This window comes from Pimephales promelas, chromosome 17, assembly GCF_988280905.1.
Source record: "Pimephales promelas chromosome 17, fPimPro1.hap1.1, whole genome shotgun sequence".
Classification (NCBI taxonomy): Eukaryota; Metazoa; Chordata; class Actinopteri; order Cypriniformes; family Leuciscidae; genus Pimephales; species Pimephales promelas.
Window position 1 is genome coordinate 293,446 of NC_142785.1, and position 20,231 is coordinate 313,676.

Consider the following 20,231-nt stretch of genomic DNA (forward strand, 5'->3'; position numbering starts at 1 on the left):
TAAAAGTGCATCTGTCCATCATAAAAGTGCATCTATCCATCATAAAAGTGCATCTATCCATCATAAAAGTGAATCTATCCATCATAAAAGTGCATCTATCCATCATAAAAGTGCATCTATCCATCATAAAAGTGAATCTATCCATCATAAAAGTGCATCTGTCCATCATAAAAGTGCATCTATCATCATAAAAGTGCATCTGTCCATCATAAAAGTGCATCTATCATCATAAAAGTGCATCTGTCCATCATAAAAGTGCATCTGTCCATCATAAAAGTGCATCTGTCCATCATAAAAGTGCATCTATCCATCATAAAAGTGCATCTGTCCATCAAAAAAGTGCATCTATCCATCATAAAAGTGCATCTATCCATCATAAAAGTGCATCTATCCATCATAAAAGTGCATCTATCATCATAAAAGTGCATCTGTCCATCATAAAAGTGCATCTGTCCATCATAAAAGTGCATCATAAAAGTGCATCTGTCCATCATAAAAGTGCATCATAAAAGTGCATCTGTCCATCATAAAAGTGCATCTGTCCATCATAAAAGTGCATCTATCATCATAAAAGTGCATCTGTCCATCATAAAGTGCTCGATGGGTTAATAACGGCCTTCTGAAGTGAAGCCAATGCGTTTGTGTGAGAAAAATTTTCCTATTTAACACGTTATAAAGTAAAGTTCTAGCTTCCGGCCAAACGAACACACACCGTCTCTACTTACGCAACTCCTGACGTCAGTAGTAGTGTATGCCAGCAGTGTGTCGCACGAACTCTGATAGTGTTGGTCTGACAGAAGAGTCACACACACACACCTATGATGAGTTGAGCGAGAGTAAAGCTCGGGCTGATGTTCATGTGTGTGTGAGCGGTTCTGTCCGCTAAGATCACCTTGAGCTCCTCCAGGTCCGGTCTCTCCATGCTGACCACGGCCGCCAGCAGCTGGTCCTCCAGCCCGTCCCGGGTCACGGTGAAGTTCACCAGTGTACACTGCGCCTGCAGCTCCGGCTGGTAGTGCGGGTTCGCCAGCTTCGTGTGAAGGATCAGCCGGAAGCTGGGGTTGTACTCGCACTCCTTGTCTCCAATCTTTATGTAGCTGTCGCAGATTAAAACGTGAGTTAGCTCATTATTCACAGCAGGAGCCATAATGATGTTCTTTCTTTCATGCATCATCAAAGGAGAAGAAAGTTAGAAACTGCCAAACTCAAACACATGAAGCACAATATCTCAGGTTTGGACAGCCGTGATGTGAATAAACAACACAATAATCACTTTAAACAGCAACAGCAATCAAGCTTTTAAGGCGAGACACTACAGGCACGGGCGACCCGTCACACACTGCTCAGTCTCAGATACACTTCGCTTCTTTCAGACCATCCAAAACACACATTTAAGTGTTTCTTTTACTGCACTTTTGCTCTTAGCGTCCACAATTTCAAACTCAATCCACATCTTTCAGGCGGTGAGTTTGAGTCATAAATCTCCACTTCAGATTCACACACACACACACACACACACACACACACACTCATTCATATCTATATTCTGAAGGTTTGCTCTTATGATCATTGGCCTGATTTGTACAATATTTCATTCCTAAAAACATGGTGTAAATGTATTAGTTCTGTGTCTGCTGACTGTATTTTCTGATTAATGAGTGATAAACAGAGTACAATAAAATCTTGTCAGCAAAATCAAAGCAGAATTATGAACCTGGGCCGATTCACGGACATCTTCTTAAGAAAGAAGTCAAGAAAACTCTTAAGGAGATGTTTTTTGGGAATACAGATTATTCGTATCTTCTTTGCTAAGTCAGAGAATAAGACATTGGCAGATAGGAAGACTTTTCTCCTTGAGAATGTTTTGTATATCCGGCTTCATCCAACCAGTGACTAATAAGGTCATTTAAACACTCTCACCGTCCTTTCTTAATGGTTTCGCGTCCGAGCAGCGGGCCGAGCACCGGATCCACCGCCTCCTCCAGGTTCTCGATCAGGACGGCTTCGCCCACAGACAGAGCCCTCTCGATGGAGTCCAGATACCTGCGGGACAGAGATCGCTTCAGTAAGGAGCCGAGCGGACTCGGCAAGGCCTGAGGTGAGAGGTCGGTGTGTGTACCCTCTCTGGCCGATCCGGATGATGCGCAGGTCCTCCCCGTAGCGGTGTTTGATCCACTTGATGCCCTGGAGCTGCGGGTCCACCATGAGGGGCCAGCGCTCGCAGCTGGTGAGGATGGTGGCGTTCTCCGTGGACATGCGGTCCGCCGGGAGCCCCTCGTTCTGCCAGGTGGCGATGTCGGCGTCGTCCGTGAGCATGGTGAGCGGGTCCAGGCCGGGGGTCACCGGGATCGGCACCTGCGGAGCAACACACACGGATGACTGGCGGATACTCAGGCCTTTGAGAGCGCATGTTTTTGGCCTTCCGTCACACTGAGACGGCGTTCTTATTAACGAAAACAAAGTGAACCGAATATGACGCCACAAAGGGAAGCAATTCTGCTGGTAGGTTTGTAAGGAGAGCCCCGGTGGCCGTAATGAAGCGTGCAGACGTAACTGTAGTGTGTGAGCTTGACCTTGAGCTGGCTGAGGTACGGCCTCCAGCACTGGTCCATCAGCTCCAGCCGGTAGCGCTTGGTGAAATATCCCAGATACGAGACGAACGCCGTGATGAGGAGCACGTCTCCACACAGAGTCTCCTCCTGACGCTTGAAGGTCTTCACCGCTTCGGCCCAGCGCACGTTCTCAGACGCCAGACCCCCGACCTGACACACACACACACACACACACAGTGTATGTTAGTGATGCACCCAAAGGAAAATTCTGGGCTGAAAACCGAAATTTGAAAAAAAAAAAAAGGAGAATGAATGAAAAAAAAAGGAAAACATCATTGAGGACTTTAATCATTTCTCATGTGCCACGTTCATACTCCTTCAGTCTGGTAAAAGATACAGAAGTATCAGGGCAAGAACTAGTAGGTTTCTTTCCCACAGCTATTAGACTTCTCAACCAGAGAACATGATTTAAACTATATATTTATTTATTATTTTTATTTTATTAAATCTTTTTATCTTTTTAATGTATTCTAGTATTCTTATATTTATATTTAAATTGTGCACTGAATTACTGAATAGTGTATGTGTGAAACACAATTTCGTCACCATGAAAATAACAAAATAAAGGAATCTGAATCTGACTGAGGAGAGATGAGCTTCCATTAACTTTACCTTAACGACTTAAATATTAACTTTTACTGCACATTCTGGTATTGAATGACTTTAGAAGTCTTGAAATATAGTGCGAAATCTTTATTGTGTTTTACAATGTTTTTTAGTGGGGCTTAACAAATAACACAATAATATGCACAATATCAGACCTTACTTATTGTAATTTTTTTTTTATAATTATATTATTAAACTTTTTAATTAAATTGAATATTTTAATGAATCTGAATTAAGCCAATCAAATAAAATAGCCTCAGTTTTATTTCAAGTAACACAAATTTGACAGCAAATAGGCCTATATTAAATTTCTATGTATTAAAATCATACATCAATGTATTATTCTTCATTCAGGTCTATGCAGCAGAATCAGGGTTAGCAGATTTATTGCTTCACCTATTATCAAAATATAGCATTCCTGCAAATCGGGGCGGCATATATTCAGCTTACATTTTCTGCTGTCTTTATCTTTCAGACAAAAACTAAAATGGTATTTTCTGCTGTTGAAATATCCGCAGTGCACCCCCGGTGTGTATATATATTGTAAAAGTGTCCGCGCTCCGACATCGCTGGCCTGTGTGCTGCTCCTTTACACGACAGTGGTAATTACTATTTGCTGGTAATGGTGTGGAAATGACACACTTGACCTTTAACCCCTCACACACTGCAGGGTCACAATCATTCCCAGAGCTAACAATGGTTTATATGTGCGCTTCAGGCAGACACCAGCTCTGCTGCATGTGTGTGTGTGTGTGATTCACTGCTGTCTAGTAAAGCAGAAATGAGTTATTCTGGGGGTTTGCTGCATTGTAATTATTATTCATAAGTGTTTCTGTTTGTCTTGCTCATCTATTGCCCCGTAACGCAGGCTCTGATTGGCTCACCAGGCGGTTGGCGAGGGCGATGGTGTGCGCCGTGGTCTCGGCCTCCTGCTGGCACCGCAGCTTGTCTGTCGTGGCCTTCTCAAACTTCTCCATCAGCTTCGCCAAGTTCTCGTTCAGTTGCTGTCAGGAGGAGGTTTAAAACACACGTCAGTAGTGAACGCAGGCGGTCTGCCAGCGGTGTGTGTGTGTGTGTGTGTGTGGACTGTATAAAGCGCTTTAGGAGAGAACAGTGTGATCCGCAGTCCATCTCTACAGAGTCTGAGACTCGTCTGGGATATTGCGAACGACACGTACGTTGATTTTGGCCTTGATGACGGAGAGCTTGTCCTGCGCGGTGGCCAGCTCAGAGTTGGCTTTGCTCAGCGCTTGTCTCTTGGGCTCCACCTCGCAGTACACCTCGTAGAACTTGACGATGTTGATGACCCAGGAGCACAGGCCCGCGGCGGCGTTGGACTTGGCCGCGATGAGCTCCGGCTGGAAGTCTGGGTCCTGCAGGTACGGCCGGATGGCTTTCAGGCAGTTCTCGTGAATGTTTTCCTTTTTGAAATTGATCAGCGAATCGAGGAAGGCGTCCACCTTCGCCATCATCACTTTGGCGGCCTTCCAGCTGCGGTCTTTGGGGACGCGGCCGCCGGGAGCCGTTAGCACCATCACCGCCGCCGTCACGTTCGTCACCGCGGCCACAGGCGCACCGAACGACTTCAGCTCCGTCAGATTGTTCTACAAACAAGAACAAAAGGGGCAAAATATACCGTGAGCAAACCGTCTAAACAACTACACTCTTCTACAGATAACACACACACAGGCAACACTTTATTTGGGTGCGAATAAGACTGACATGACAATGAAGGAGTCTTTATGAATGTTTATGAATGTTGTCATTAAGTGTCATTCGGTAAATTATGACACTTTTAATGCAAAGTTGACATTGTTTAAAATGTCTTTGTTATGACAACTTGACATTAACCAAGAAATCATAACCTTCAACCTGACATCTTTATAACTAGTCCAACGTGTTCCACTTTACTTGAGGTAAGGGGAAATATTAATGACACTGTTGTTAAAGCATTTAACAGTGTAGTAACCCTTAATGACATCTTTATAACTAGTCCAACGTGTTCCACTTTACTTGAGGACAAGTAAAATATTCATGTCACAGTTATAATAGTGTCATCATGACGGCCAAAGTCAAAACCAACCACATATGACAGGGTGATGTAATGTTAACACAAAGCTAAATCACTTCTTTAAGTTTGATAATTAGACCTGTTATGACATATTTGTGACAGGTTATGATTTCTTGGTTAATGTCAAGTTGTCATAACAAAGACATTTTAAACAATGTCAACTTTGCATTAAAAGTGTCATAATTTACCGAATGACACTTAATGACAAGAGTCATAAACATTCATAAAGTCTCCTTCACGTTCATGACAGGTGTTATGTCATGTTTATGACAGTGTTATGTCAGTCTTATGCACACCCCTTCAAATAAAGTGTTACCGACACACACTAGCAGTCAAACGTCTCGTTTATACACTGATGATAATTCTGAATCAGATCCTCATATTAGAGTGATCTCTGGAGGATCATGTGACACTGAAGACTGGAGTAATGATGATAAATTCAGGATATAAACGACCCTTCACACACTGGAGTAATATTACACTGTTTTACTGTATTATTGATCAAATAAACGCAGCTTTGGTGAGCAGAACATTCCAAATCTTCTCGACCCCAAGTGTTTGGCTGGTGGTGTGTGTGTGTGTGTGTGTGTGTGTGTGTGTGTGTAAAGGCAGGTCTCGGACCTTGTTGAGTGTGTTGAGAGCGTCTTGAGCCGCTATGAGCGCCGGCTCGGCTTTAGCCAGGTCCTCCTCACAGTCTCTCTGTTTGCGCATCACTTCCTCCGCGATGATGGCCACCTTCCTCTCCTCGTCGTCAGCCACGGCCTTCTCCTTCGCCACCTTCTCCGTCTCCACTCCCACGACCTGGATCAGTTTATCGGCGCTCTCGTTCTTCAGCTTCAGCTCCACCTCCTGCGCCGCCAGCTTGGCCTTCATGTCGTCCACCTGAGAGACGCGAGAGAGACGTCAGTGATCAATCACACTGATTCAGTCAAACCTCACAGTCCTTCAGCATTTCTCACATCATCAGTTCATCCGCTCTGGTTTATAAATATGAGCAGAACTCAGTTCTCAGATCAGTGTTTGATATGTGACTGGTTTTGTCCGTCCTTCTGTTGGACTCTCACACATGAGTTATGTTGAATATCTGTCAGCTGGTAAATTTAACTACACAATTAGATAAGACCAGTTTAGCTCAACCAGTGACCAAGCAATGCTTCATGTTGTTCAGTGTGTGTGTAAAAAGAGCATCAGCAATTACAGCTCAAAGTGGAGGACTCATTATTGGCCCCAAATGTGTATAAATGTGGGTGTAATATGTCACAGTTTACTTTATTCTGCTCTCCTCTCTTACAGAAATGAACTATAGTCTGAATAATGTTTGGTTGGACTGTATAATATAATTATAACCCTAATTATAATAAAAACTTATAAATGCTCATTATACAGTGGCACCATAATAATATGAGCTGTATTTATTATTCAGTCTGTTGAGGAAGCTAATGAACTGTTATCAACTAATTGCATCAGCAGTTGTTTTGAATAACAGGCTATTTGTTTTTAATGCGGAGTCATTGTGAAATCATATTACTGATATTATCGAGAAACGAGCGCTGGAAGTTTTAATTGATATCTGACAATCACTCGCGGCGGATGAGCGTCTAGTAATGAACGTCTTTTTGTTTTTAAAAGTCACAGCGGATTATGCGATTATTCCGCGAGGCAAACACAGAATACGCAATTAGCTGAAAACTGTCGTCAGACTCAATCCCAAAGCAAACAACGAGTCAAACACGGCAGTCCTCTCGAATCTGTTGCCTTTCTCCAGATTACCCAGAACACCCCACTGCCCTCGGCAAGCACAGCCCATACTCACAGCCGCCGCGGTGTGGGTAATTAGACTGATGAATAGGAGGTAAAGAGGATGGAGGACTAATTGCCCTGGAAGCGCGGTCGGAGAGCACACTTCAAGTTTCCCATGAAACGCCTGTAATGATCCTCTTCAGTCCGAGACCATCTCATCTCCACAGCACATCAAAGAACACACGCATCAGATTGTGTTGTTCAAACACCGCGAGTCATCTTAAAACTCTTCGACAGCACACAATGCGGTGACCACAATCCGTCCGATCTCCGTTAGCGGCACGTTTGCATCATAAACGCTTATTATGAGCAAAGAAAAACAACACAGACTCTCATTTAAGACGATTTGCTTAATGAGTGGCTATAAAACGAATAAAAAGCAAAGCGAAAACGCCCCCGAATGCGAGCAGGGACAAACTAGCTTGAATTGATATCCGCGCTCCACTAATTACATGTTAGCTGGGTCCCACCTCAATAAAGCAGCCTGGAGCTCATTAATGACCTCTCTGCCTCATTAACACATACTTTTAATTTTGATTTCTAGCCAGGCCGGCTCTCTGCCGTTAATGTAAATGGGTTATTCTGGTGGGCGTCGACCTCTAACAGTCCAATAGCGTAGAGTGTGTGTGGATTTGGATTTGATGTTTCTTCCCCTCTCGTCCCTAGCAAGTCAAATCTCTGCGTTTAAATGAGCTTTCTGATGGCTTTCCATCTACGGGCAGGCGGGAGCGAGGACAGATCCCCAATCCATTACCTGAGGAGCGTTCACACACACACACAGCACAAGTGTTGCAGAGAACACACTGCATGATTTTCCAACTCATCATCACTGTTCTCGAGTCTGGACTTGTTCTTAAAGGGTTAGTTCACCCAAAAATGAAACTTCTGTCAGTATTTACTCACCCTCATGTTGTTCAACCCCGTAAGACCTTCGTTCATCTTCACAACACAAATTAAGATATTTAAGATATTAAGATCGCTCCTGCATACTAGTCCATAGGCTTCTTGAGGGAATGGGATCGAAAAGTCATTAAAGACATCGTTAAAATAGTCCAAGTGACTACAGTGGCTCAATCTTAAGTTTATCAAACGACGAGAACACTTTTGTGCGCAAAAACAACAAAAATACCGACTTTATTTCAACTATTCACTTCCTTCTCCATGAGCCTGTAGTCAGTTAGCGTAGTGTGATTGCGTAAAGCTACGTCACACGTAGGCTCACTATTGGCCGGCGCTGGTCATGTGTGTGTGATGCGTGTGACGTACAATAACAGAAGCTTATGCTATTAAACTAGTAACCTGACTCGCGCAGAGGGAGAAATAAACCAATAGTTGAAATGAAGTCGTTATTTTTGTTGTTTTTGCGCACAAAAAGTGTTCTCGTCGTTTGATAGAGTTAAGATTGAGCCGCTGTAGTCACTTGGACTAAGTATCGCGGCGTTGGAGGAATTGAGCCGGCTCTCCTCCCAGAGACTCTATTAGTGTGGACAGGAGAGCGACAGAGGCCCGCCCGACGCTGCCCGCATATGAAAGCGCTTCATTCGCAGGGAAGGGTGTTGAACACTGAAAGATAAATTAGCTAATGGACATGAATCTTCCAGCTGTGATGCAGAAGCTGTGACGCCGCTAACGCTCCTGTGACGACCCTTCAGCATTTCACACACAGATCAGCCTCAGTGATGTAAACACCTTTAGTTAGTTGATACATGGAGAAACCCAGGAAGTGTGTAGGCCAGGAGGACCTGATTGAGATCACCTGCGCTGTGGTGCTGTTGAGCTTCTCCAGGCCGTTCTCCAGCCGCTCCATCTTGGACGTGAGGTCTCTCCTCTTGAGCGCCAACAGGTTCCCGTACAGCTTGATCTGCTCCAGGAAGGACTTGGGCGTGGTGTAGTTGTAGCGCCGCTCGTTCGACAGGTAGTCCTTCGACGTCTTGTTGACGCTCACGTGCACGTAAGCCATGAACTTACTCACAGAGTCCTTCACCTCGGGCTACACGGGCGGGAGAATTAACAATCACATAAAATTACCAGCATACTGGCAGAAATGTCACGGTACTGGGCCGTTTCCCTGAAGCATAATGCAGAACGAGACTGTGCGCACGCTAGCAATCTAATTATGTTCTCCATGACTGCAGGCACTTGAATCAGTAAGAGGAGCTCAGCTCCGACTGTTAATGGCATCTCAGGGCTTTGGACCGAGGGAGTCGTGATCAGAGCTGTTGATGAACATGTGTGTGTGTGTGTGCGTCACCTGGATGTGCTCCACGTCCTGCAGGAAGCGCAGGCTGACGGACTCCAGCGCCTCCTGTGGCCACTCGTGGAACCAGTCGATGGCGGTGCAGTTCACGACCGCGGGGAACTTCCTGCTGCGCATGCGGAGTTTACTGCCCACCGGAGAGAAGCACAGCGCCACCTGCAGGACACATGTGTGAGTGAACCACTGCTGAACACACACACACACACACACACACTGGAGGAGTTAAATCCCACCGGAGAGAAGCACAGCGCCACCTGCAGGACACATGTGTGTGAGTGAGCAGAGCATTACTGACAGACTGGGAAGAGAGGAGCCGCAACAATGGAGGATAATCAACATTCAAGCAGACATTCACAAACATCACATCCGCACTGAATCCGCCCTCGGACAGCCTCCCCAGAGACGCCAGGCTGTTCATGTTTATCTAGTTACAGAAACTCATTTCCAGAGACTGTGGGAGAACAAACGCGGCCCTGCGAGGCTTCATGAATCACTCTGCTCACGCACTTTGAGCTGCCTACGGACGCGGTCGATGAAGAACTTCCAGCAGTTCTCCCTGGTGTCCATCAGACCCTGACCACGCACTTCATTCCTTAAAGAGGAGATGATGTTCTCCACCTCGTCGTCGGGGAACAGGTCAGGGATCTCACCTGCGATGGAGACACAGAGCGGATATCAGTCTCTGACACACGCAGACATTAGAAACTGGCCCTCGGCGACAGCTCTCTCAAGAAGGATCATACTACAGGCCTGAGAAATGTAAGGCAAGGCAAGTTTATTTAATATAGCACATTTCACACACAGTGGCAATTCAAAGTGCTTTACGTGGAAGAAATTAAAATAATCAAAAGAAATCAGAATATTAAAACAGTTTAGAATAACAAAAAATCATAATAATAAAGATAAAATACAGTAAATAATTAAAACAATTTAGAATAAAAAATAAAATGAAGTACAGTAACAGTCGGACAAATAAAACACTCATATCCTGATACAGTGAAAGGACTTAAATGGCCGATTCATTTCACTCACATCAGTCCTTTTTAAACAATCGTTCACTGTGGACAAGAGGATTGAACATGTAAAAGCAAGTACAGTAAAAATCTTTATTTACAAATAATTATTCACTGTATGAGCAATAACTTCCTGCATAACTGGTAGCCAAAATAAATGCATATTAGAAGTAAAAAGCATTTTAATAATCATTATAATTTTAATACTGTTATTATTATTGTTTGTTGTTGTTAATACGTATTATTATTAAAATGTTATGTAAATATATGAAGAGTTCAGATGCAAAAGCCTCTAAGTGCCATTTGAAATTTTCTTCTAGAATGATGATTTTTATCAAGCTTGTATATTTAAGTTCAGTAATTTCACTTAAATGGCAATGATAATTACCTATTAATTGTCATTTAAGTGAAATTACTGAACTTAAATATACAAGTTTGACAAAAATCATCATTAAAGAAGAAAATTTCAAATGGCATTTAGAGGCTTTTGCATCTGAACTCTTCATATCTTTATTGATATGTGGAAAAGCTATTCAAGATTTGAGCGAGGATTTAAACTAATCATTATATTGATTTCTTGAAACATTTCCACATGATTCGCAGAAATGAATCAAAAAGCTAGTGACGTTTAAATCAATCTCGTAACGCTCCCGTGAGCAGCGGAAATAAAGATGGAGCGATTCGTCTAATCACACAAGGAACATAAGCACATTAAAATCTTTGTTTTTACTGCCAGTCATGTCATCACAAACACACATGAGAAAATCATCTGGCAGAGCGCACACACACACACACACACACACACACACACACACACACACACACACACACACACACACACACACACACACACACACACACACACACACACACACACACACACACACACACACAGGCTTACCAGATGCTAAAAGGTCGTTCACCAACACTAGGAACTTCTCATCTGCGACCTGTGCGTCTGTCATGAGGAGCACCACGCCAATATTCTTCACGCCAGCTTTAACGTATAACGCCCCCAAATCGCTCTGAGAACACACACACACACACACACACCCGTCACACACACCAGCGGCTGCGCTACGCTGGATCAGTCCCAGCAGAACAGTGCAAGTCAAACATATTACAGGCATGAAAGCTGATGAGCTACACACACACTAATGTGCCGCATCATATTGTGTTCAAGAGCTCCTCTGTGACCTCCATAATTATTGCTTTATCTCTCAGACTTTTGTGTGGAGTCGCAGCGAGACCATGAATATTTGATCAGGCTAATAAACCTTTAGATCGGCGATGCCGTATCCCTTCTTCAGCGTGATCTGGAAGACCTCGAGGGAGCTGATGAAGGCCGCCAGTCTCGTCAGGCTCTGCTTCCCACTGCCGCCCACTCCCACCAGCAGAGCGTTCCCGCGAGGAGACTCCAGGATCCGGTTGATCCGGCAGCTGAGCGGGAGAGAACGTGAGGGGTCAGAGGTCACCAGTACAGCTTCATCACACAGAATAACCCTAACACGACGGGGCAATTCAACAAACTCTTATTTTACGCCAGTCACCGAACGGATCTGAAGCTTATTCCCACGCCGATTAAACTGATAATGCTGTCAGTAGAGTTTGGGAAGAGCAAAGGTCAAATATTGACCAGTGATTTGCACTGTCACAACTACGGACGTGCAAAACGTGTACATATCATCCAATCAATGGGTTCTAGTCAATGAATTAGTTTTAAAGGGTTAGTTCACCCACAAACGAAACTTCTGTCAGTATTTCCTCACCCTCATGTTGTTCAACCCCGTAAGACCTTCGTTCATCTTCACAACACAAATTAAGATATTTAAGATATTAAGATCGCTCCTGCATACTAGTCCATAGGCTTCTTGAGGGAATGACTCGAAACGTCATTAAAGACATCGTTAAAATAGTCCAAGTGACTACAGGGGCTCAATCTTAACTTTATCAACGCGCAAAAAACAACAAAAATAACGACTTTATTTCAACTATTCACTTGGCCGGCGCTGGTCATGTGTGTGTGATGCGTGTGACGTACAATAACAGAAGCTTACGCTATTAAACTAGTAGCCTGACTCACGTAGAGGGAGAAATAAACCAATAGTTGAAATAAAGTCGTTCATTGTGTTGTTTTTTGCGTACAAAAAGTGTTTTCGTCGTTTGATAAAGTTAAGATTGAGCCGCTGTAGTCACTTGGACTATTTTAACGATGTCTTTAATGACTTTTCGATCCCATTCCCTCAAGAAGCCTATGGACTAGTATGCAGGAGCGATCTTAATATCTTAAATATCTTCATTTGTGTTGCGAAGATGAACGAAGGTCTTACGGGGTTGAACAACATGAGGGTGAGTAAATACTGACAGAATTTTCATTTTTGGGTGAACTAACCCTTTAAGGGACTTTTAGCTAAAAAAACAACTTAATTTTGCTTTCTAAATACTGAAATTAACTTATTATATTGACTTCTAGTTTTCAACAGGAAAGAGAAAAATAAAATGAATGTTCTTTTAAAAAGGTTGGACTACAGTACACATGACGTTTAAAGCGTTTAAAAGCAGCACAACACATGGTTTCAGCGCAGTTCGAGAGGCTCGTCTCTGCCGTCTTACATGTGAGACATGGCGTCCTCGAACAGAACCAGGTTCAGGGCCGCGTTGACCTCGTTGTAGCCGTCGAGCGCCTCCAGCAGGGTTTTGTTCAGGCTCCCCCAGGACTGCACCGGCATGTATTTGGGCTCCCCGATGCCCGTGGCGAAGTGGCAGAACATGTTCATGGCTGCGGTCTCCGCCAGAGTCTCCTCCACGTCCTACAGGGAATGAACACCGCCTTCAAACTCCATCAAATATTAACTAACGTTCAGAGCTCTGCCTTGTGGGAAGGAGCTCAAGTTCAGCCGAATGACAACTGATGTTCCTCTTAAACCAACGGGAACTGTGTGTGTGTGTGTGTGTGTGTGTGTGTGTGGATCTCTCCACTCTCTCACCTGGTAGACCTTCTTCACCGTGTCTGCCTGCAGTTTGTCAAAGAGGGCGAAGTCTCTGTCGTCCACCATCTTGTCCCGGTAGACCCGGTTGGACTCGTGCAGGTAGACCTTCAGCAGGTCCTGCGGGGTGCGCACACACTCGCCCGTGGTGAACAGGATTCCCTGCAGTGGAACGACACAAGGGTCAGCGCCGCGTCTCCAGCATCTCTAATCTCTAAAGACTGCACACCACTTTCTAAAACCGCAATAAAACGAAGACAAGACACTGAGACACACAACACTGCACTGCTGGACCACTGGGGCGTTCGGGAAAGAAGATATTGTTCGTCTTATAATCCACAATATTCCACACACGTCACACACACACACGTCTCTCTGAGAGCCCAGTGCCAACACACACACACACACACACACACACACACACACACGTCTCTCTGAGAGCCCAGTGCCAACACACACACACACACACACACACACACACACACACACACACACACACACACGTCTCTCTGAGAGCCCAGTGCCAACACACACACACACACACACACACACACACACACACACACGTCTCTCTGAGAGCCCAGTGCCAACACACACACACACACACACACGTCCTCAGCGGAGCCTCATTATCTGAGCCGTCTCTCACACACGGCTGCCGTCACTCCGCGTGCTGAAGCACAGTGGCTGCCGGCGGCGTCTCAACACTCTGAACTTTATTACAAACTGAACTTTTCTTGGCTGAGGGGCGAATACACTTCCTTTTAATTTCTTTAAACCGTTCACAAAAACAAAAGGGATCGGATTGGGCCTTTGGGTTCCTCTCGGTGCAACACGAGGCGTCCAATCCTGCGTCTCGCAGACTAATTAAAGCGGTCTGAGAAACAGCGGAGCGCTCTCACACACACACACACACACACACACGTCTCCAGCACAGAAACACGAGGAGGATGGGAGCGTGAGCTGTGAGCGCAGTTAGTAAGGCAGAACTAAGGGCCGATCTTCAAATGTTCCTTCAGCTGCGTGTCATTCTGCTTCATTAGCAGGTTCACAGGTCACGCTCTCTCCACTCTCATCAGATCTACACCAGTACAGCCGCTTTAAACCAATCAAACCTAAAGAGCGTTTGTCTAATCCAGCACGATAAGTCGAGCTGGGACAGGAGAGCCGCAGTTCAAAGGTGGACGTGAACGCAGAAACCCTGACGTTACTTTTAACTCACGGATGAAATGGCTTTGCCCGCATCTGCCAGGATGTGACATGAAAAGATGCCATGGATTACTTCATTATTCATTTCGGCTCATCAGAAGCTGATCGTCACATCTGAAGCTCTATTATTATTCCAGTTCATCAATAATCCACAGCTCATCTCAAACCACCAGCTTTGCCTTTCAGTCATCAGTCATTCGAGCCTGGCATCACTCACGGCTCAGAGATGCAACATTACACACAGGACAGATTATGAGCGTTCAGAGCGGCTGCTGGGATGGCAGGTTGTTGTGCGAGTACCTGGAATATGTTGGAGAGGTCGCGGAGGTTGAAGATGTAGTGGAACTTGATGGCGGTGGGCAGGAAGCTGGCGGAGACGCGCTGGTGGAGGGCGAGTGCCAGCGTGACCAGCTGAGCGCTGCTCTTCTGCAGGGCCGAGGCGAAGCCGTCTCCGCTCAGGTGTTGGCTCAGGATGCTGCAGTAGATGGTGTTCAGCGCCTCCACCCCGGGGAACGACAGCGCAAACACCGAGAAATGCCTCTGAGACACACGCAACACATGCACATTAAGCCTTTGCTTCAGCTTTGAGACACTACACCAAACAAAATCATTCAAAAGCATTTAGATATACACTAACAATCAAAAGTTTGGGATCGGTAAGATTTTTAATGTTTTTAAAATACAGGTACGTCCATTTTGCTCATCAAGGCTGTATTTATTTGATTCAAAAAACAACAGCAATTGATAGGGTTTGGTTTTGAGAATCGAGTATCGATTGGAACCGAGACTAACTTTTCGTTTTTCCCGGAATCGTTCAAAAGTTAAAATTTCGATTCCTAGTTTCGATATTCACAGTCCGCCGACCGGAAGAAGAAACCGCTGAACAACACCAACGAAGAAGCGTCTACCGGAAGTGTTGGCATAACCGCGCGAGTCGAACATGAGTAGCTTACGTCGGCGATCCAAAGTGTGGCTTTACTTTTCTAAAAATAACGAAATCTCGGCAAAATGCAAAATTTGTGACAAAAGGAGTATTTTTACAGAAGGAGTATTTCCTTCAGAAAGGCCGTTGGTTAGCAAGGTTAGCTAAACTTTTTTGACCCCGCCTCTTAAAAGAATCGGAATCGAGAATCGTTAGGAACCGGAATCGAAACAAGGAATCGGAATCAGAATCGTTCAAATTCAAACGATACCCAACCCTAACAATTGATTGTATCTATGACTGTATGCACATATGTGTGTGGAGCTTACACTAATATATGCATGTCTGTGTGTGTGTGTGTGTGTGTGTGTGTGTGGATCTGACACTGATAGTGAGCACCTGCAGGCGAGGGTTGATGGTGAAGCTGCCGGCGGTGGGGTTCATGCAGGACACGTACTGCACGTTGTGGATCTCCTTCAGCTGCAGCTTGCTCCTGTCGTACCTGAGGACACAGTGTTCCGTCACACACACACACACACACACACACACACTCTGTATGCACACCTCGTCCTGCACTAAAGCCACTGCGGCTCAGAGAAATACAGCATCTTCAGCTGTTCTCCTGCTCACCCCCATCTAACAGAAGCCAACAGGACACGTGCGTCTCTTTCAGGGACAGAACACTGACATCCCGACAGAAGACACAGAGCCTCTTCAGGCCGATTCTGCCCTTTTACACAGTCGTGATGTTGTTTTCTACTCTCCTAGAACAGGTTCTCCTGATTATTCTCCTCATATTCTCCATTGTTGCGGCTCCTCTCTTCCCAGTCTGTCAGTAACGCTCTGTTTACTTCCTGTCTCCATGAAGCCCCTCCTCCTGAAAAGCACACTGTGCTCTGATTGGTCAGCTGGAGCGGTGTGTTGTGATTGGTCGAGTGTGTTTGTGAAATGCCCCGCCCCTTTCCATAACCGCCAGTTTAACACACTACTAACTAACTCAACCAGGCCACGCCCCTTTATTCTGCGCATTAATTATTATAATGAGGAATATTGTGACTCGAGACTAATGGAGGCGTTTCAGGAGTTCAGGAACACTGACACTGATGTAGAGGAGAACTGGAGCAACATCACACACACTGAGGAAAGATGAAGATGGTCATGTGACGGTCAGTACCAGTGGTTGTAGTCCATGTGCTGGCGGATCAGGGTGTGCGGCTGGACCGTCCCGTACGCGTCCACCTCCGGCATGTTCATGTCATCGATGAAGTAGACGAGCCTCTTGCTGCCGGGCGGCCCGTAGTTGCGGCCCGCCTTCTTCTCCAAGGGCTTCTCCAGAACCGCTGTGGGGAACAGGCTTCGTGAGAACATCCCTGGCTAACACTGAACACACACACGCAAACTATAGCGAGCGCATGAGAAGGATCTCTCAGTGCTGTCTGCTTTATAAACTATGATCTAACACAAAATCCATTTAATGTCTATCAAGCCTATAAAATGGTGCTTTTGACCTGCCATTGTTCTCATAATCTGTTGAAATGATATTCAGTTCAGTGTGCAAAAGTTTGAATGAATTTTTTATGTCATGAATTGATGAATATATTCATTTTTATAATATTAAAAAACATTGCATTTGTTAATTGTGGCGCCAGAGAAGCATCATATTTTGGACCAGCATGATCAGAAGAAATCATTTACACAAACTGTGCTCATCATGTTTCTCAAGTGTTTGTAAAAAAAAAAAAATCTATAGTAAATATTTGGACTAATTTGTGACTCCATTAAGTTTTTCCATTAGTTGTCCATTAAGATTTAAATATTATATAATATATTTCTGTACGTTTTGGTATTTTCTAGCAATATCTAAATAAACTAAAAATAAAAAAAATAAAAAAATTGATGTTTATTTGGTGCTTGCTAGAAAATTACAAAAATCATAAAATCATGATTTGAACTGTATTTAAACACGCAGGGTTGCAAAAATCGCAAACTATAACATAAAATAAATTGAAAAAAAAAAATCACATTTCAGTTTATATGAAGCTCCTGAATATTAATAATTGTAATAATTTCTAACCGTTCCGGGCCCTGAACCCTCATCCCAAAGCACAGATAACATCAGAACATAAGCGTGAGATTCTGAACGTGGTTTGGTCCGGCTTGACAGGAGCAAGTGTGTGAACGTCACATGATGCGGAGTGATGCATCTCAGACACACAGATGGCAAAGACAGACACAAACAGCTGACGCCCGGAGCCGAGAGCCCGCTTTAGATCAGCCGGATCTGCCACACACACACGTACCCTGTAACATGGCTGAGGTGGTGTAGTAGTTGAACGGGACGTTTTTGATGGCGTATTTGTCCGGGTCCAGAGCGCTCAGCTTGTCTCCCACCAGAACCGACTTCCCGGTGCCAGCGCTGCCCACGAGCATGATGGGACGCCGCCGCTCCAGCAGCCGGTCCATGAAGTAGCGCACGCGGATGGTCTCGGTGGTGTGGACGAGGCAGGCCTGAGACACACACACACACACAGCGTTGAGTCGGGCCAGTGTGTGTGAACTGACGCTCCCTGAGGATCTATCAGACATCTGCTGTTATAGTGAGGTCATCTGTCCATCATCTCTCAGACGGCTCGGACTCGGGTCCAACTTACGGTTCTGCTAAACCGGACGATCAAAACTACCAAACGTCCCGGTCGAAAGCGATGCATGTTAATCACATTTTATTGAGTGGTTTGAGTAAAATCTTCAAGTTTTTCAAAGTAATTTCAAACTTTCAGACAAGGCCAATATCAACGATGAACTAAAATAATGATAACTATAAAGCCTTATTTTAAAAAGGCTCATTTTTAAACTTTGATCAAGTTTTGCATGAATTCCCTCATCTTGCTAAGCAGAGAAGTAAATAAACGTCAACCTTCAACAACAAAATGACTAAGACTTGGTGACGAGAGTCGGCTCCTCATGATGCGAGCGGTACTGACCTGCAGGGGGATCTCCGGGTCCATCACGAACTGCGGCACCATTCTAGACCACGGCTCAAACCTCTTACTCTCGGGATCAATGTAGTAATCGAACACGGTGCCCTGAGCCGGAAACTTCACGCTTTTGAACTCCGTCACCCACCACTTGCTGAACTCAAGCCTGTAATCCACCAGCTGCAGACACACACACACACACACACACGCACACACAGTGTTACAGCAGGCAGTGTTCATGAGGAGTAAAGCCAGAGGAGATGCACCTGATCCTGGAACATGGTTCCTCCGAAACACACACACACACACCTGATCCTGGAACATGGTTCCTCCGAAACACACACACACACACACACACACCTGATCCTGGAACATGGTTCCTCCGAAGGCCCAGACGGCGGCGAACACGAAGTAGAGCTCGTACAGATCCTTATGGCTGTCAGGAGGAGTGTGTTCTGGGACGAGGAGACACTCCAGGAGGAAGCACAGCATCTGCACCGAACTCTGCTCTGGGATGGAGATGATCTTCTTAAACCTGGGAACAGCCATCAGTCATCAGAACACACACACACACATGTAAACACACACGAGCCGCTTCCACACACTCCAGTGTTGGACCTGTGCTGCTGCTAAAACTACAGCCATTAAAAAGAAACATTTTCACCACCGGAATAAAATAAAAAACCTTAAACTAAAGCTAGTTACCAAGGCAACACTTCTCATTTTCATTAGTTTAACTTGATGCACTACAATAATAATAAGAACACTGTATTAAAAATGAACACAAATGAGAAAAACACAACACTGATAAGTAATAAACCTCTAAGAGTCAGTAAAGTAGCACAGGTGAAGGTGGATGGAGCACATTGAGCTCATGAATATTAATCAGCTGGTGCTGATGCGGCTGACTCAGTGATGGCGCTGGTGAATATTAACGAGACCTTGAGCGGAGCGTGTCGAGGCATGATGGGAGGTACTTGTCGAACAGGATGGTGAGGTTGGCCTTCTCGGACTGCACTTCTCTGCGGTCGATCCAGCTCGACACCGGCGGGCTCCAGCCCAGATCTGCAGGGTTGATGTACAGGATACCTGTGTGGAGGAGACGGCACACACACACACACACACAAACTAAACAAACAACTACATAAAAATCTCAATAAAATATTAAAATATAATAAATTGAAATATATATTGACTATATTTGTTTTAATTATAATAAATTTAAATAAATGTTCTCATGTTCCTCTGTAGAAGAGTCTAATCCTGAATCAGTGAATCAGTGTGTGAGACGGACGGATGCAACACTGCCTTCATCAAACAGCAATGACACGTTTGGTCAAAAAGCAAAGCTTGTGATTGGAGAAGTGCAGTGTCGTGACCTCAGCTGTGCACTTCCTGTACATCGGCACACATCACTACAGTATTCAGCAACAGCCCTGCACTAGTCTTCTGTTAGCGTGATTAACAACAGGTCCTCAAACTCCATTACAATCTCATATTTATATGTTAAAATATAAATTAAATTCCATTAACATATCTGTGACCATTTCTTATATTTGCTGCACACTTACTGCTCCAACTTAGAGGATCTGTGTTATTTAATTAAATATATGTACGTTTTATTATTACTATTTAATATTGTAACTTTTATTTTTATATTTTTAGTTTCGTGTTAATTTTTAGTCCTTTCGTCATGTGCTTTTGTCATTTTATTTGTTTTAGTTTTTTATGTTTAAGTTATTTAATATCAGTTTTAGTTCATTCTTAGTTAATTCCAGT

The 20,231-nt window shown here is 44.5% G+C and overlaps 1 protein-coding gene across 2 annotated transcripts in view; it reads right to left on the reverse strand.

The window, feature by feature from the left end:
• Window positions 1-20,231, reverse strand: part of dnah9 (dynein, axonemal, heavy chain 9) — a 79,663-nt gene that overhangs the window by 21,391 nt on the left and 38,041 nt on the right. For both annotated transcript variants that reach the window (XM_039653769.2, XM_039653768.2), the window contains 21 exons: window positions 19,394-19,541; window positions 18,813-18,987; window positions 18,459-18,632; window positions 17,778-17,985; window positions 16,652-16,817; window positions 15,877-15,979; window positions 14,856-15,095; window positions 13,347-13,508; window positions 12,973-13,169; window positions 11,637-11,799; window positions 11,261-11,384; window positions 9,854-9,996; window positions 9,341-9,502; window positions 8,846-9,079; window positions 5,911-6,171; window positions 4,397-4,822; window positions 4,103-4,222; window positions 2,574-2,762; window positions 2,120-2,355; window positions 1,921-2,043; window positions 893-1,097 (listed from right to left, as the gene is read on the reverse strand). In XM_039653769.2, the coding sequence (XP_039509703.2) occupies window positions 893-1,097; window positions 1,921-2,043; window positions 2,120-2,355; window positions 2,574-2,762; window positions 4,103-4,222; window positions 4,397-4,822; window positions 5,911-6,171; window positions 8,846-9,079; window positions 9,341-9,502; window positions 9,854-9,996; window positions 11,261-11,384; window positions 11,637-11,799; window positions 12,973-13,169; window positions 13,347-13,508; window positions 14,856-15,095; window positions 15,877-15,979; window positions 16,652-16,817; window positions 17,778-17,985; window positions 18,459-18,632; window positions 18,813-18,987; window positions 19,394-19,541 (3,959 nt within the window). The remainder of the gene's footprint in view (window positions 1-892; window positions 1,098-1,920; window positions 2,044-2,119; window positions 2,356-2,573; window positions 2,763-4,102; window positions 4,223-4,396; window positions 4,823-5,910; window positions 6,172-8,845; window positions 9,080-9,340; window positions 9,503-9,853; window positions 9,997-11,260; window positions 11,385-11,636; window positions 11,800-12,972; window positions 13,170-13,346; window positions 13,509-14,855; window positions 15,096-15,876; window positions 15,980-16,651; window positions 16,818-17,777; window positions 17,986-18,458; window positions 18,633-18,812; window positions 18,988-19,393; window positions 19,542-20,231) is intronic.